Source organism: Piliocolobus tephrosceles, chromosome 18, assembly GCF_002776525.5.
Source record: "Piliocolobus tephrosceles isolate RC106 chromosome 18, ASM277652v3, whole genome shotgun sequence".
Lineage (NCBI taxonomy): Eukaryota > Metazoa > Chordata > Mammalia > Primates > Cercopithecidae > Piliocolobus > Piliocolobus tephrosceles.
The window spans coordinates 2,717,849-2,734,583 of NC_045451.1; the positions used below are offsets into that span (position 1 = coordinate 2,717,849).

The 16,735-nt window shown below is 47.6% G+C and overlaps 1 protein-coding gene across 6 annotated transcripts in view; it reads left to right on the plus strand.

The window, feature by feature from the left end:
• MBP (myelin basic protein) overlaps positions 1-16,735 on the plus strand; it is a 154,441-nt gene that overhangs the window by 23,056 nt on the left and 114,650 nt on the right. For all 6 annotated transcript variants that reach the window (XR_002734235.3, XR_002734236.3, XM_023224780.3 and 3 more), the window contains exon 2: positions 4,096-4,180. Coding sequence is in view for 4 of the 6 variants with exons in the window: in XM_023224780.3 (XP_023080548.2) it covers positions 4,130-4,180 (51 nt within the window). In the remaining 2 variants the exon portion in view is untranslated. The remainder of the gene's footprint in view (positions 1-4,095; positions 4,181-16,735) is intronic.

The window sequence follows — 16,735 nt, forward strand, 5'->3', positions numbered from 1 at the left end:
GGCCCTGCAGCACACCCCAACCCTAACCCTAGCACTGCCCAGCCCTGCAGCCCACATGGGCTTCATTCTCACCCCAGTGCAGAAAGGCAAGTTTTATTACCTCTACTTTATGGGAAACTGAGGCTCAGAAAAGTGGAGTCTTGTTCAGCGTCACCCAGATGGAACCTGGATTGAGATCTAGGTCTCACCTGCCTGATTTTCACTGTAAAAAGTCAGAACTACCTAGAGAATGAAATCAGTAAAATATCTAGGAACAAGGTGTTTGCTCCCCAGCATTTCAGCTGGGAGCTATTTCCCTGCACAGATAGGCTAATGAGTTTTTTCTATGCTGAATTATCCTATGGCTCCACCAAGGTGACATGTAGTCTAAGCTGCTTTAGATGTACATTATTAAAAATGAGAGCCTAACAGTTAACCACAGTGGACTGCTTCCTAGTAAATCTGGATGACTAACTTTGCCTATGCCCAATGTTAACCCTCAAGGCAACACTAAGTGTTGATAATCACACAGACATTATCAAAATGTCCAGTAATCCCAGTGGCTGGAAATCGGATCTAGAACTGAATACCAGTCCAGAAGTCTCAGCGGTCCTGATGGAATCTGAAAGTCTGTCCCTCCCACAGCTCTTGCTCAGTTCTTTCTCTCTCTCTTTCCTTTTCTGTGAGTTTACAAAGGCTTCTTTAATTACCCCAGAGATGCTTCAGAGTCAGCTGGCTTTCCTTGCAGCATTTCACATGTTTACCCAATTTTTCTCTGGCTCTCTCAATTTGATTAATTGCAAAAAACGAAATAAAAAAGATCTCCTGCAAGCATGCAGCTGCTTTTGTGTGCAGATGGATCTTTTCAGCACATTACAGAAACCAGCTGCCGGGCTGAGCTCTTAGCCCGGTGATAGTGAGAGCTTCATCCTTCTTGAGCTCTTCTCTAAAAGGCAGACTGGGGCAGGGTCAGAAGCTAATAAGGCAGACTGCCAGTCACTCATGATTATCAGCCAGATGCTCTGTCGTTCCCACTGTAATGCCGTGAGACACATCTCACTTACCAGTGCTCAGGGGCCATTTCCATTAAGGGCTCTGATGGGGGGTTCCCACACATCGAGTTGTCATTTTGTTCCTGTTGTCCTTCTTTTCCTGCTAGTCTATAAATTTTGCATTTAAGGCTAGAATTAACCAACCCTCAGTGATCCATATAAATATTCTTTATATTAATCTGAGAGGCCAGTCAAATGCAAGTAAGTAGGCTTGTGTAGTCAAATCCAATGAGGTATATTCAGAAGTCTGATCTGGACTTGAGTTATTTTCACCAATTCTGTGTCAGTATTCTTGAGTTTTCTAAATCATGATTAAGATCAGTCATCCCAAGCGTAACCTAGAGTTGTGCTATGAAGCGTGATAACATTTGATCAGAACAAACTGGCTTGGAAGAAACACGGCCCCTCTCCGAGGAGCGGTTCAGCACCTTGTGAGCAGATTTCAGCTGTGTTCAAGAGCCCTTGGCCCCAAAATAGCTCTCTCTGTCTACCAGCAAGTCCCAAAAGATTTACATGTCCCACGTTATTCTGATTTGGGACAAGTCCTTGGAGCTCTGTTTTTGGAAGGAGTGAGTGTTGCAGGTGGGTTTGCCTAGTCCCAGTGTGAGGAGATGGGAGGAGAAGGGTGACAGGTGGATGGAGCCAGGGAACAGGAAGGGGACTGGGCAGGCGAGGGCTCCGGGGAGGCAGAGGTGAGATGATGCCTGGGCCAGGAACAGGCACTTGGAGAACACAGCCGGTGACAGGAGGTTCTTTATGTCTGGACAGGCAAAATGCTCCCAAAGGTCCAAGTTGTCAGCCTTAACTAAGGGCAGTTACCTATTTTTGCTTGTGTTTCGCTTTGAATAGACTACTTCTCATTTCTTTTTATTTTTTTATTTTTTTGAGGCGGAGTCTTGTCACCCGGGCTGGAGTGCAGTGGCCAGATCTCAGCTCACTGCAAGCTCTGCCTCCCGGGTTCACGCCATTCTCCTGCCTCAGCCTCCAGAGTAGCTGGGACTACAGGCGCCCCCCACCTCGCCCGGCTAGTTTTTGTATTTTTAGTAGAGACGAGGTTTCACCGTGTTAGCCAGGATGGTCTCGATTTCCTGACCTCGTGATCCGCCCGTCTCGGCCTCCCAAAGTGCTGGGATTACAGGCTTGAGCCACCGCGCCCGGCCCACTTCTCATTTCTTAAACAGAAAGATGGATTGAGAGATATTTGACGTGTTTTTATTCTGTAACGTGTGTCCATCCTGCAAGCTCTTAATATTTAGTTAAAACAGCACCACATGGAATTAGAGAGCCAGAATTAGAGCGGGAATGACAGCCCCTGTGTACCCAGGGATCAAAGCAACATCTCGCGAGGAACACACCCATTCTTTCTTAAAACAAGAACACGGTGAATTTGGCCTTTCCCTTGGTTAACCCACTCTTACCCGGTAAGGCACCACACCTGCAACAAGCCCTCATTTCCCAATGAGAAGATTGCCCCTTCAAGGTTTTTTTGGTTGTCCAATTGAAATAAATTGGGAAGGTAGAATCGCACTGGACACCGAAATCCTCCGCAAAGGTAGCCTTGCGTTTTTAAAATCATACGTATCAAACTTATTTTTTTCACTCTCATGCCACAAAGCATGGGGAATGCACCTGATTCTTGCAGGTGGGTTGCGTTCATATCATCACTAGAACCGCATCTTTGATTTCCCAGAGCATCATCTGTGGGCACTTCGACCTAAGTTGCTTCAAGTACACGTTTTAAATCTCCCTGCGCAAGCACCTCACTGGCAGTCTTCTGGCGGGCCCCAGTTTCCATCACACATCATGAAGGTTGGTGGGGTTTTCCCTCTGCCGTCGGCTGCTAGTCTCTCCCACACAGTGAGGGAGGCGGACTCCGGGATGGCAACTGTGCTGTAGGCGTTTGCTTCTCTTCTCCGCAATCCTTCCAGCGGCTGTGGGGTGATGGGGTTGCCCGCCTGCAGAAAAGTGTCCTCAACCAGTCCTCCTGAGCCACCAAAAAGGGACCCGGTAATGCGGGACATGGAAAAGCTTGGCTGTCGGGCAATTCTCTTTTCTAAAGAGAGACTTTTGAGGAACACAATTTGCATTGTGTTCGGGCGTCTCTACTATTTTGGAGAGTCCCCTCTCCCCACGTTCAGAAGATGGTTCATCTTGTTCCCTCTCAAGGAAAGCTGTTCCTGGTTTTCTGCAGGAGAATGGGTACTCACACCTTTTTGCAAAAGAATACATCCATCATGGAAAACACGTCGTTGTCCTTAAAGACTCTGGTCACCTGCAGCCAGGTCTGGGCTGATGGTTCTAGTGGCCCTCAGCTGAGGGACCCCAAGGCCAGGCTACGTCCCTCAGGAAGGCTGGAAGGAACAATTTGCTTGGAATGGGTGTGGCTCAATTCTTCCATTCTTTGCATATCTTGGGGAAAAATCATACATGTGCTGCTAAAGTTTGGGTTAGAAAATAAAAATGAGGAGTAACATGCTTTTTAAATCCAACTTTATCTTCCCTACAAATTCTGCAGATTCTTTGGACGCTTGTCGGTTAAGCTGTCCTTGGTCTGATGTTGGCTCTTTCTGTGCTCACATGGTTTCTTTAAAGCAGTGAGCATGAATAGCTTCTTACTACCTTTTCTTTTTAGAAGAATGTCAGCACCTTTCTGACATCTCAGCTCATCTCATGATAATACACCTGAGTGTGGGATGCAATTCTCTGTGTGTACACATATGTATGGATGGATAGATGGATGACGGATGAATAGACAGATATTTCTGTACGTATACACAGATCTGCAGGATTTCTTGAGACAGGTTGAAGTGTGTTACTGAACAGAATTTGGATGTTGGTGCGGTTCTGTTTTCTAGTTCTTTGCATGGGATCGAAAGATAGCATTTGTTAATAAGATGACTTGGACGTGTCTCTTCTGTTTTCAGGGCCTTGGTTTCCTCTTCTCAAAAATGGGCATTATATATATATATATATCACAGGAGTGTCTTTCTGATGGAAAAACAACATCGAAAACTCTAAGAGCACTAGACTTAAGGCTAACACTTTCTTTCCCTTTCTCTTTTAGCCTCTGAAGCCTCTGAAGAGCTGATCCATTCAGGATGGGAAACCACGCAGGCAAACGAGAATTAAACACCGAGAAGGCCAGTACGGTAAGACAGGAGCTGATCCTACAAATGCGCATGTCGTTTTCTTATTAAACACAAATCCCTTGGTGTGTCAGAGGCTACGGGCTTGGGCTCTTGCTGCCACACTCTTCTCTGACAGCTGGGTGGAAGCCTGGCCCTTGTTACTACGATTAATTATTATTAATTTATTCAGGAAGATTGCATGGCAATAGGTAGGTCCTGACCTTGCAAAGAAATAAAGGAATGAAGGAAGGGAAGGAGTTAGGAAGAAGAAAGAAAGGGAGGAAAAAAGAGAGAAGGAGAAAGAGAAAGAGGGAAAGGAGGAGGAGAGGAAGACGAAGCAGCCCTTCCTCTTGGTCCACGTTCTGTGATTGGTCCTTGGAGTATCAAGAGGCTCTCAGAGAGGAAAGAGATTGTAAATTCCTTTGCTCTCATGCAAAAATACTTTTGATTTTTTTTAACATTTTTATTTTTTAGATAAAGGTATTTCCAAACTGCATTCTCTCTAATTAGCTACTGGCTTGAAAGAGCATGACAATTCACACCAATTCATGAATGGTGAAACACATCAGATTTTCTTTTAGCTCAAAAACCTAATTCCATCTACTAAGGTCCCACTCCTTCCTTCTCACCCACCGTGGAGTTTGCCTCTGACTTTTCACTCTGGTCTGGTTCTGGAAGAACTCACACTGAATCCCAGAGGTCTGGAGAAAGGACGGGAAGTACTTGAGCTGTTTCTTTGGACCTCTCGTAAATCGATACCCTCCTTTCTCCTGCGTGTGGCTACTTGGCTCCTCACCAGTTGTCCTTGCTTTGGGGTCATGCTCTGGCCTGAATGTGTATTGGAATCTCCCAGAGACTTTTCAGACCTGCCAGGGTCTCTGCCCTCCTCAGATCCCAGTGCAGCCGTGGGCATTTTTCAAAACTCTCCAGGCTCTAGAGCCAAGGTTCCAGCCTCCTCCTGCTCCCATGTGTCTTGTACTTTGGCTGCCAGGATTTTCCTCTATTGATTGCATATTCACCCTCCTGCCTCTCGAACTTCCAGGAAGCCCTTAGCACAGACTAAAGTCCAAGGTCCTCAGCCTCTGGCTCCAGCCCTTCTTCAATCTGCCTGTCACTGGCCTTTCCAGTGGCGGCTCCTCCACAGCCCTTTCCTCACCCTTATCAGGGAACATTTGGAAAATACAGTTAAACAAACAGGAAACTGCAAATTAAATATCATTGGAATCCTTCTGGCTAGTAAGAATTCATCTTCTTTGTATTTCTAGTGCAGCATTCGGCCATTGTCCGCCTTATTTGAAGGCATCGGCTTCCTCTGTCCGATTTGGATTCTCTACATTGCCTTTGGGTCTCCTGTAGTGCCCTGAATCAGAGTTCTGGACCCTTTTCCCACTGAGACGCTCAGGACAGATGATCCAATGATGTTGACAAGGACCACAAATGCCCAGGGGTCCTAGCTGTCTGTCTCTTGGCCTACGCCTGTCTCTGCACTGGAGAATCATTTCAGATTATGAGGAATAAGCCTGCCAGTGTGCACAGAACTGTGGACCCACCCTAATTTGTATGGGGCGGCCCTTGCTCTTGGTCCACACTGTGTGGTTGGTCCCAGAAGTATCAGCAGGTTCTCGGAGAGGGAAGAGATTATAAAAGTCCTTTGCTCTGATGCAAAAATACTTTTGATTTTTCAACATTTTTTATTTTTTAAACATATATATTTTCCCTCAAGGGAAATTATTCCATTTCATTGGTACTTTAATTCCAACATAAAATTATGTGTGCTCCACCTTGAGGCAGATGTGGTGCACTAGAATAGTCCAGCTGCTGAAGATGGGCTCGGGTTAGGGTCACGGGAATCCCTGACTTACACCCGGAATGCTTTAGAAATGTCCGTGGAATTGAACGGAATTGAATTTCAGTCTCCAGACCTCTTCACTGTGGTCTGTAGTGCATTTTTATTTAATAGTAATAATAAACTTGGAAGAAATGGGGCCTTTTCTGATGTGTACTTTAACTCAATTTCTGTGTCAGCCACATGAGTAATTTTCCATGATTTGCTTTCAAATCATCCATGGAAGGTGAATAGGTGACTATATACTGTTCCTGTGTGTATTTTATCTTAATTAAAGTGATAAACAGTATTTAGTTTCTTACCTAAGGATTTAGAAAGACTGACTGTATAAATATGTAAATGGTTCTAGTCAATGTCGAATGGGGGAGTTGACTCATTATGTTAGTCAGCCCGAACTGTATTACTGATAACGTCAGTGTTATAATTAGCAATAATGACCACAAATGTATTAAGTTACTAATTTGTTAAGAACATGGCTTGGATACAGTATCTGCACCAGGAGGATTAAGTTTCAGCTCAAAGTGAAAGTGGAAAAAACAGCTCTGCTCAGAGATCTCTAGGCTGTTAACACTGGTGGTATTTTAAGTCTTAGAATAACTGATTTGCAACTGCAGTTTCAAAAAACCTCTCTGTGGCATACAGTTTCTTTCCTGTTGTTTGATGCTGTAAAACACCCACATATGTTTTTAATTTGTTTAATGCTATCAGAGTAAGATTGTTGAGCCATAGCAAAGCCCATACTTAGGCTTTTGTTTTCTGAAATCACATGTTTAAAGTTCTGATCATTTAAAAACCTCAAAACTTGGAAATTTAAAACTATGATTCCTGTAGGTGGTTTTAAGAAGAGCTTTTTTTTTTTCTTTAAACTTGATGGGAAGTGTTTCGTGCCCTTCCAAGAACATGCCCTGTGATGCTGCATAGCTTAGTAGAGGGTTTAAACTTGAACCACAAAAGAAAACGTGATGTGAGCTCCAGCCATGTCGCCTACCACTCTGTGGATTTCTGTCTGTGATTCTGGGAGTCATTTTTCCCCCTTAGGAGAGAGTCAAGGAAAGCTTCTGTCAGTTTCAGGTGCTGGTTACTGATCTGTCAGCAGGGAGGGCAGCTGCAGCGGGGTCTGCGCGGCCACCCCACACACAGCCTCTGCGGAGCCGCCCCACTGCCCAGCCCTGGCTGCTCAGGGCCGCCTCCTCCCTGCCCTGCTGCCACCTTCTCCACCCCTCCCCACCCACACCCGATGCCTCTTTCCTCTGCCCTCACAGAGCCTGCAGCCGAGTGCTCTGATACAGAACGTAGTGATTTGCTAATCATCCGACTTCTTCCCCTCCGACATCAAGGAGGGAACTTTCCTCTCTCTGATGCCTCCATCTCTAAGCCTGGAGCATCCCCAGCACATAACTGGCTCACAGATGTTCGAAAGAGTAAATGAATCATACCTACTTCCTAACTTCTTTCTCACATAAAAGCTCAGTTTCCTGAGCAGGCTTTGGGTGCCGTTGGCTGCTGGGGAGGTGGTGGGGAGGCCTTGTCCGTTGCCTGCAGGAGCTTCCAGTCTCCTTTGCAAGTTTTGCCCTCAGTGACTCAGGGCTTTGAAATTTGCTTCTCTCTCATCCTGAATAAGCCACGGCAGGATGTCAGAGGAAGAGAAACTAACTAAAAGGTTAACTGTGGAATTTCTCTGATGGGTGAAAAAAAAGACACTTTTCTGGAGTTGCAGTGTTAGTCCAATCTTGTGGGGCACAGGTCCCTGGTAACCAGTGGTTGAGCCGCCTTCCTGGGCCAGTCGAGGGTCAGAACAGCAGACGTCAGATTCAAGGAGAAACACTCTGCCCATCAGAGGAGCGGGCAGCCTGCCCTCCTGACGCGTGATTCACTCATGTGGATGGAGTATAGCTTCCTCCAGGCAGGCTCAGGTTCAGTGCACAGCTCTGCTTCTCAGAAATGAAGAAACTCCTGTTCTGCCTTTGACTCCCTATGTTTTTTTTTAAGTTGCAGGGAAATTTGGTTTCCAAATGGTTCTGCCTCACTAATTTACCAGCTTTTTATCACTCTGCCCATTTTGTATTTGGTTCTCCGTCTTACTACAGAGCTTGGCGGAACCCAAGAAGGAAAGGGTACCAGCTGCCCTGGAGAACCCAGAGACGTGCCTCAATGCCAGGAGGGGAGCAGGGGGCAAGGCTCACCCACAGAGGAACACCCTGTCTCGGGTGGTCTTTGCCTGCCTGGCAGTCCTTGGGCCTTAGGATATAGACACTTGGCTTCACTGGCTGCTGGAGGAATTCACTCCTTTTTGAGGAATTCACTCCTTTTTGGCATTGTGAATCAAAGGGTCTGGGCAGTTACCTTTGGGAGGGTCAGAAGCGCTCAGAACAGTGCCCTGTGCCTAGCCAGCCTGCTTGTGGCTTTTCTCCCTGGGCTTTCTCTGAATGCTGTGGATCTGTTGACCTCTGGGCTTTTGCTCTCTGGGTTTTCTGGTGATCACTGAGCCTCCTGGGGATGATTCACTTCGTGTTCAAAACACCAAACGAGGCCAGGTGCGGTGGCCCACGCCTGGAATCCCAGCAGTGTGGGAGGCTGCAGCAGGCAGATTGCTTGAGCCCGGGAGTTCGAGACCAGCCTGAACAACAAAGTGAGACCCCCCCCCCATCTCTACAAAAAAATCAAAAAATTAGTCGGGTGTGGTGGCGTGCACCTACAGTCCCAGCTACTCGGCAGGCTGAGGTGGGAGGATCACCAGAACCTGGAGAGGTCGAGGCTACAGTGAGCCATGATCACACCACTGCACTCCAGCCTGGGCAACCAAGTGAGACCCTGTCTCAAAAAAAAAAAAACCACACACAAAGCACGCGCACGCACACACACACACATCAAATTCTATCTAGAGCAGTGCTAACACTGTATTACTGCCTCCTGTGAGCCAGGGACTTTGCACACATTGTCTACATTGTATGTTGTACGAGTTCTTGGGGCTGACATAACCAAATGGCACAGACTGAATGGCCTAAATGACCGACATTTCTTCCGTCACAGTCCAGAAGACTGGAAATCCGACAGCAAGCTGCCAAGGGTTGGTTTCCTCTGCAGCCTCTCCTTGGCTTGTAGACAGCATCTTCTGTCTGCATCCTCCAGTGGCCATCCCTCTCTGTATGTCTGTGTCCTATTCTCTGCTTAGAAGGACACCATCATGTTGGATCAGGGCCACCGTACTCCAGTGGGACCTCATCTTAATGTCATGGCCTCTTTAAAGGCACCATCTCCACACGCAGTCACATTGTGAGGCAGTGAGGGTTACAACATCCACGTAGAGATTCGGGAGGAGCACAGTTAAGCGTATCACATGTGTTACTTGATAAACCCCAGCAGAGGCTGCACAATTAGAGACAGTAGAGAACGAAAGCCCTGGGACTGGCATTTGCCGCCACGTCTGACACCTCCCGGGGAAGGGACTCCACGCCAGCAGCCACCTGCAGTCTCTGCCCTGTCCTCAGGAGACAGCAGACCTGGTTTCTCTTCTGCAGACTCGGGTTGGACGCTTCCTGTGCAAAGTTCCTTCTTCCTGCCTCCTGCCACAGGCCCCAGCCGGCGGCTCCTTCCAGGGCAGGCGGGCATCTGCAGAGCGCTCATCTCCCACCTGCTGACTCGTGGCTTTGCGCAGCCCTCCCCATGCTTAGGACTCTCAAAGGGTCATCTTCATTCTCACAGGGACTAAGTCTCAGAGCTGGGCCAGGCCTGCCTAAGGCCAGGTAGCAAATGGTGGGGAAGCCAGAGAGCAAAGCCAGGCCTGGAGCGCCAGGTGGCACAGCCGGGCAGACCAGGCCTGTAGCCCCAGGTGGCACAGGCGGGCAGACCAGGCCTGGAGCGCCAGGTGGCACAGCCGGGCAGACCAGGCCTGTAGCCCCAGGTGGCACAGCCGGGCAGACCAGGCCTGGAGCGCCAGGTGGCACAGCCGGGCAGAAACAATCCCTGCATGGGAGTGTCAGTCTTCTAGTGGCCACAGGAAATGAGGAAAGAGACAGGTGAAATTATTTTAATGTCTTGTCTTTTCTTTAACCTAAGAAACCCCAAATGTCATGTAAGCATAGAATCCATATAAAAATTGTTCATGAAATGGTTTACAATTCTTCTCCCATGAAGTCCTCACACTCAGGGATATATTTTAACTCATGGTGCAGTGTGGCCTGGCTATGTCTCAAGTGCTGGGTGGCCACACGTGGCTGGGACCATAGGTCTGGGCAGCACAGCTCCAACCCTGGCCATGCCCACACACCCTGCCATCTATAGCCAGGCGGAACATGCTGAGACCACCTGTATAGTGTATGTCATGCAGTTCACCATCCGCTTTGTGCATGGTACCCATTGCTTGATAAATCAGTACTTTCTAAAGGAGTCAAAAAAAATTGAAAATTACCAGTATTTTTCCCTGAGAGATGCTTACAGGTTCAGTTTTTCACACACTCCCCCTCCCCTTGTATGAAATGAGTTGGGATTGATAAAGATGAGGAGGAGGAGAGAAGCATGCAGGGGAAGATGGAGAGGATGGGAAAGAAGAGGAGAAGAGGGAGGGGGAAGGAGGAGGAGAGAAGGAGAAGGAAGAGGAGGAGGAGGAAGAGAAGCGGGGCGGGGCGGGGGGAAGAGGGGGAGGGGGTAGTGGGCCAGGCTAATAAACGCAGTTGTAAGGGCCGCCATGGATAAAAATGCAGTGCAGAGGAGGAACCAGGAACGGCCCGTTTAAATCTGCCCAGACTCAGAGGCCGTTTAGGGCCGATGAGAGTGATGTTTCCTGAGGTGCATCCACACCCCCGTCCAACTCTGCCCTGCCTTGGAGGTGCCTCAAAGCCCTCCTAAGCCCTTATGGCAACGTAAAGGCTCAGACCTGGGACCGTAGCACCTTAGCACAGGTTCTGAGCCAAGAGCTGTGGCTGAGCCCTGCAGGTGTCATGGCATTTATCAAGTTGTCTTGCCACGAATTTTCTCTGACAACAGACAGCCTGTTTTTAATTCATGAGTGGATGGATCGTGCTCTTTCCAAGTGCAGGTGAAAATTAGTTGTTTAGGAATGTTTGTTCATTCCTGCATTCATCCATTGCCACACACACATATTAAAAATGCTTTGTATTGAATGCCTATTCTGCATAGGACACTGCAATAAACTTTGTGATTGAAAATTCCGGCTTCACCACCAGCTAGTTAGGTGATCTTGGGCAAGTTAGTTTCTCTCTGTGTGCTTACTTAAGATGATAACATGAAACGATGATAACATTATATAAAGTAAGTGAGTCCACAGGTGTTGTGCACTTAGAACACCCCCTTGCACATAGTAAGCGGTATGTGTTGTTTGGTGTTACCAATTTTCTTCTTATTGCTATTATTTTAAAAAAAAAAAAAGTGTAAGTCCCTGTATCTGTCCTCAGAATAGCTCACAGTCTAATCAGGAGACCAACAAAATTACGAAACCACATTCAGAGCAATGATGAGCATGAAGAGCTCCGGACAGAAGCAGGGCTCCCTGGGGCTGTGGAGCCCACAGGCCGGCAAGAGAAGCCACAGGGAGGGCTTGTGTCAGAGGGAGAGACAGCGGTGTCCTTCCCCCATCTCCCAGGGTTGAGACAAGCATAAGCAAATATTTAAATACTGTATTTTTTTTAAAAAAGACTTGATTTGGGGAACCTGCTACAAACCTCTCCCACTCAGTATCGCCAAGGCTGTAGGGTCTGGTTGTCCCCCAACACCGGCTCCACCCAGTCCAGCTTCACCCCAAGAAGAGCTCTGCCTTCCAGAACACCTGGCTCTGCACACCCACCCAAATGTAACTCACAGGGCGATGGCTGGGAGACAGCCACCCTCTGTGATGAATCTGCATCACTGTGTGAGTGGCTGGCAGCTCCAATTTATTAACACGGGTTGGAATCGTCTCAGGCTGTGTAGAAGACGTCTGGCTCTGCAGATGGCCCTGGCTGAGACTCTGGCTCCTGAGGGTAGCTGCTTTCCTCTTGAATCCTGGAAGCTCTAAGCTCCCTTCTCCCCTAGGACATCACCCAGAGCAGCAACGTCCTGCGGAAAAGAGTGTCAGTGGCATCTTTTGTTACACAGAGGAGATGGGATCCTTCCGGGTGACTGATAGCTGAGAGGGAGGGAGGCAATCAGGAGAGCCAAGAAGAGAGATGGGTCCCAGAGGGGAAAGTTGTCCACAACAGGAAGAGCTGCCACAGGGCTCCCCTCTGCCCAGCCCCTGCAGACCCCGTCTTCACAGGGTGGAGAGCTGGGGTCCCAGCATCTGTGAGCCGTGACCTTTGGGAATTCACCTGAACGATTATCCAAAGGATCAGGGTGGGGGAGCCCCTGCCCCGAGTTGGCCCACACTGGGGCTCACTCATGTTGCCCACTTGGGGGAGTGTCTGTGGAAGGCTCCAGAACAGGCCTGGTCTCTGGGGACCCTGTACCCTTCCCAGGTGCTCCCTGCTCCCCCACTTCCACCAACCCAAAGGAGTGGGGTTTGTAGTGGCCTTGAGTTACTTGTCAATATTTGAATTCTTTCACTTTGTTTTTTGAACACTGTCTCAGTTCACAGGGGAATGAACTTGAAGAAGAGAGGGCTAAAGACCTTATTATTTCTTTTTCTCATATGAAACTCACAAGGCTTGCTAATTAGAAACAGTAAACCAGGAACCTTGAAAAATAAAAACACAACCTGTAGTTTATCTTCACACACGCTTACATTTGCCCAAAATGGGTAAAATCAAGTGGGGAGCTCCTACAACCTTCCAAAACCTAACAAGCAGTAATAACTCTGAAAACCTGCTTTTCATCTGTGGGTGGACTGAGAAAAGCTGGCCTCTGGGCTTTCCCTGGTCGTAATATCTGGCTCAAAAAGGTTCTACAAAGATGCCTAGCAATATTTCTGGATTTTTCTATTTAATCAGCTTAAGAAAAAAGATACCACACTTAAAAATAAGATCTGAGGGCCTGCAAAATCGTATCTGAATCTTACAGTAGAGAGTAACTTATTGGTCTGTTTGGTGTTCCAAATTAACAGATTTTTTTTTTTTTTTTTTTTTTTTTTGAGACCGAGTCTTGCTCTGTCGCCGGGGCTGGAGTGCACTGGCCGGATCTCAGCTCACTGCAAGCTCCGCCCCCCGGGTTTACGCCATTCTCCTGCCTCAGCCTCCCAGTAACTGGGACTACAGGCGCCCGCCACCTCGCCCGGCTAGTTTTTTTGTATTTTTTAGTAGAGACGCGGTTTCACCGTGTTAGCCAGCATGGTCTCGATCTCCTGACCTCGTGATCCGCCCGTCTCGGCCTCCCAAAGTGCTGGGATTACAGGCTTGAGCCACCGCGCCTGGCCCAGATTTTTTTTTTATTTAAGCTGCACATCAAATCTAAGTGCAGACAGGAGGAATGAGTCGCACGCTCTGTACCTCTCCAGGGGTAATCACACCCCCTGCAGAATCTGCTCCGTATTTAATTATCATTAAAACCCAACTCTTTCTTAATGACACTCTCTAGATACTATTAAAATGACATTCTGAGAAATGAGACATTTAGTTTGCAAATATACACAAAGGCATTGAAGCAATTCAGCTCTTTCCATCAACATGTAAATAGAATCTTTCACTTTGACAGGAAAAATGCTTTTCCTTTAAAACTACGGACAACCCAGCTGTGAAATGTCACTGACTTTTTCCAACTAGGAGTTATTTTCTCACGGCCATTCCTTTATGGAATCATAAATCCTGCAACATTTTCTGCTGCGTGCAAGAGCTTGTCAGGGTATTTAACATCTTCCGTGAATTCTGTTCTTGTCATATCATCCTCAGAAATGAAAAATAATTATATTTTAAGCCATCACTAGCTCACAGCTGCTTTATGCAATCATCTCTCTCCACAGTAAAATTTTTTTTTTTTTTTTTTTTTGAGACGGAGTCTCGCTCTGTCGCCCAGGCTGGAGTGCAGTGGCCCGATCTTGGCTCACTGCAAGCTCCGCCTCCCAGGTTTACGCCATTCTCCTGCCTCAGCCTCCCAAGTAGCTGGGACTACAGGCGCCCGCCACCTCGCCCGGCTAGTTTTTTGTATTTTTTGTAGAGACGGGGTTTCACCGTGTTAGCCAGGATGGTCTCGATCTCCTGACCTCGTGATCCGCCTGTCTCGGCCTCCCAAAGTGCTGGGATTACAGGCTTGAGCCACTGCGCCCGGCCTCCACAGTAAAATTAAGTCCAGGGAGCGTAAACTTTGTTTTTGCTGATGGAGGTGTCCTCAGGCCCAGGTGGTCCATGCACACAGCGGGTGCTGATGTTGAGGGACTGTTTGTTAAAGGAATGAATCCTGACTGCCCAGGGTGTCTACGGAACATCTCCAGACATGCTCCTGCCCCGAGGCAGGTCCAGACGCCACAAGACTGGGTGACATCTGAGGACATCAATGTGAAGGGGGCAGGAAAAGCCATCCATCCTCCCTGGAGAACAGCAGAGGTGGGACTGAAGCCCAGACGCGTCAAGCCTCCAAGTCAAACCTCCAAATCCAACATGCTGTCTATCCCTCTCTTACACTTCCTCTTGCAATTGTGTGTTGAAACCGACCCCTGTCACCATACCTGTTTCACAGAAAGGAAAGCCTGATCACTGAGAAAGTCACTTCCTTCCAGTCATCCAAACCCATGCCTGGATTGCTGTGACATGGCTGTCATGCCATTGAGCGCTCAATTCCCCGGGAAGTGTTTCCTTTCTGATCTGACTCCAGTGTGCTGGCAATTAACAGACCTATTCGTGTAAAATTTCTGTTTTATAGGTAAGTCACATAGGCAGATTTTTTGAGAACTCATGTAATTCTTAAATTAGTCATTTAATATATGTTTAAAAGCTTAGGGAACTGAAAAGTAGGGGCTAAAGACACTCACCGATCTCGCCTGACGCTTGGACACATGCAGGCACTGAGAAATGCCTGGAAAATCGTTAGATTGTGTGGGTGCCAACAGGCTTTTTATTGGACCTTATCTTCAGCAGAGTTTAGAACTCTTTCACACACACCTCACACACGACAAACCTCTAGAAAACTCTTGAACTCAATAGCAGAATATGAGACGATCTCTTAGTAGGTAGACAGGGCATTAAAATGGCCACACGACGTGGTAACAGCTCGCATTTGTTGATAACTTACTATCCAGACACCCCACTGCACCACCTTCCAGTGGGATGTTCTGTAATAATGAAGATGTGCTGCCTGGTGACACGTTAGCCTCTAGACACATGTGGCCCACAGCACATGAAACGAGACCCGTATAACTGAACAACTGTGTTTTTAATGTCATATATTTTTAAGCAATTTAGATGGAAATGGCCACAGTTGCGAGCGGCTCCCCCCGGGAAAGCAGAGCTCTCCTGCGTGCTGGCTGTGGCGACCCCTTATTCTCCCATTGCCCTACGAGACAGGTATTAGCTCTGTTTGTCAATGAGAAAAATTGGGGTGTTTCCCAAAATCATACAAAAGTTAATTTTGAGTTCAGAGGTAAAGTTCTCTGAAAAATACAGTCACACTTATGAATGCCCCAAATTGAAAAAGACAGCGCTGGTGTGCTGTAAACCACAGCACAAATGTAAAAGTAAGCTCTCCAGTGCTCACCTCAACGTGGGAGAGTCCTACCATCGTCATTTAACATGGCACCCCCAGTAAAGTGCCCCTGTTAAGTGCCTCCTGCAGAGTCTGGGAATCTGCACTTATGAGCAACAGAACTTTGTGTGGACTGCCTCTGGATGTGACACGCCCCAGAAAGCCCACCCTGCTGACTTGTTCAGTGCTTCTGTAAAACTTCAGTGAGGTCCTAAAGAGAGGAATAAAATAATACAGAAAAGGCATCCTTTTAAAGAGAACCTTTAGGCTGGGCGCAGTGGCTCACGCCTGTAATCCCAGCACTTTGGGAGGCCAAGGCGGGCAGATCACGAGGTCAGGAGTTTAAGACCAGCCTGGCCAACATGGTGAAACCCTGTCTCTATTAAAAATACAAAATTAGCCGTGTGTGGTGGTGAACACCCGTAATCCCAGCTACTCCGGAGGCTGAGGCAGGAGAATTGCTTGAACCCAGGAGGCGGAGGTCGCGGGGAGCCGAGATCGCACCACTGCGCTCCAGCCTGGGCGACAGAGCAAGACTCCATCTCAAAAAGAAAAACAAAAGAGACCCTTTAAAAACCCGTGAATAGTCGATAACCTGGTTACAGGAAGAAAACGCCAAATGGAGCCATGTCTGACTTGAGAATGAGCGTAAGGCATGGTACTGGTGTGGCTTTATGAAACCGTGTTTGCATTTGGGAGCCTGCAGCCTCCCCTAAAGCGTAAGCATGCTTGCCAGCTGCTGGGCAGGGTGTCCTGCATGGCCAGTGAAGCAGTTGCAGTGCCTGCCCATGGGAATTTCTTGTGAATGTTGTGTTTGAGATGCAGAATTTCTTAGTGATGTTAGAGAACAATCTTACGAGGTTTACACTTGATAGCAGCCTCTCAAATGTTTTGAGTCAGTAATGTTTTGCTTCTGGAGGCGATTCACAAAAGAAGTCCCTCATCCATGCTTGCTGGAAAGCACACCTGAAGGTCTTTCTGGTTTTGGAGGTATGGAAGTGGGCATTTTGCTTCATCTGATAAACTGGTGACCTTTGTTAAAATACCTTTGTTTGTTTGTTTGTTTGTTTGTTTGTTTTTTAGTAATTATAGTAGTTAACATTTATTGTGCACTCACTGTGTGCCAGGCA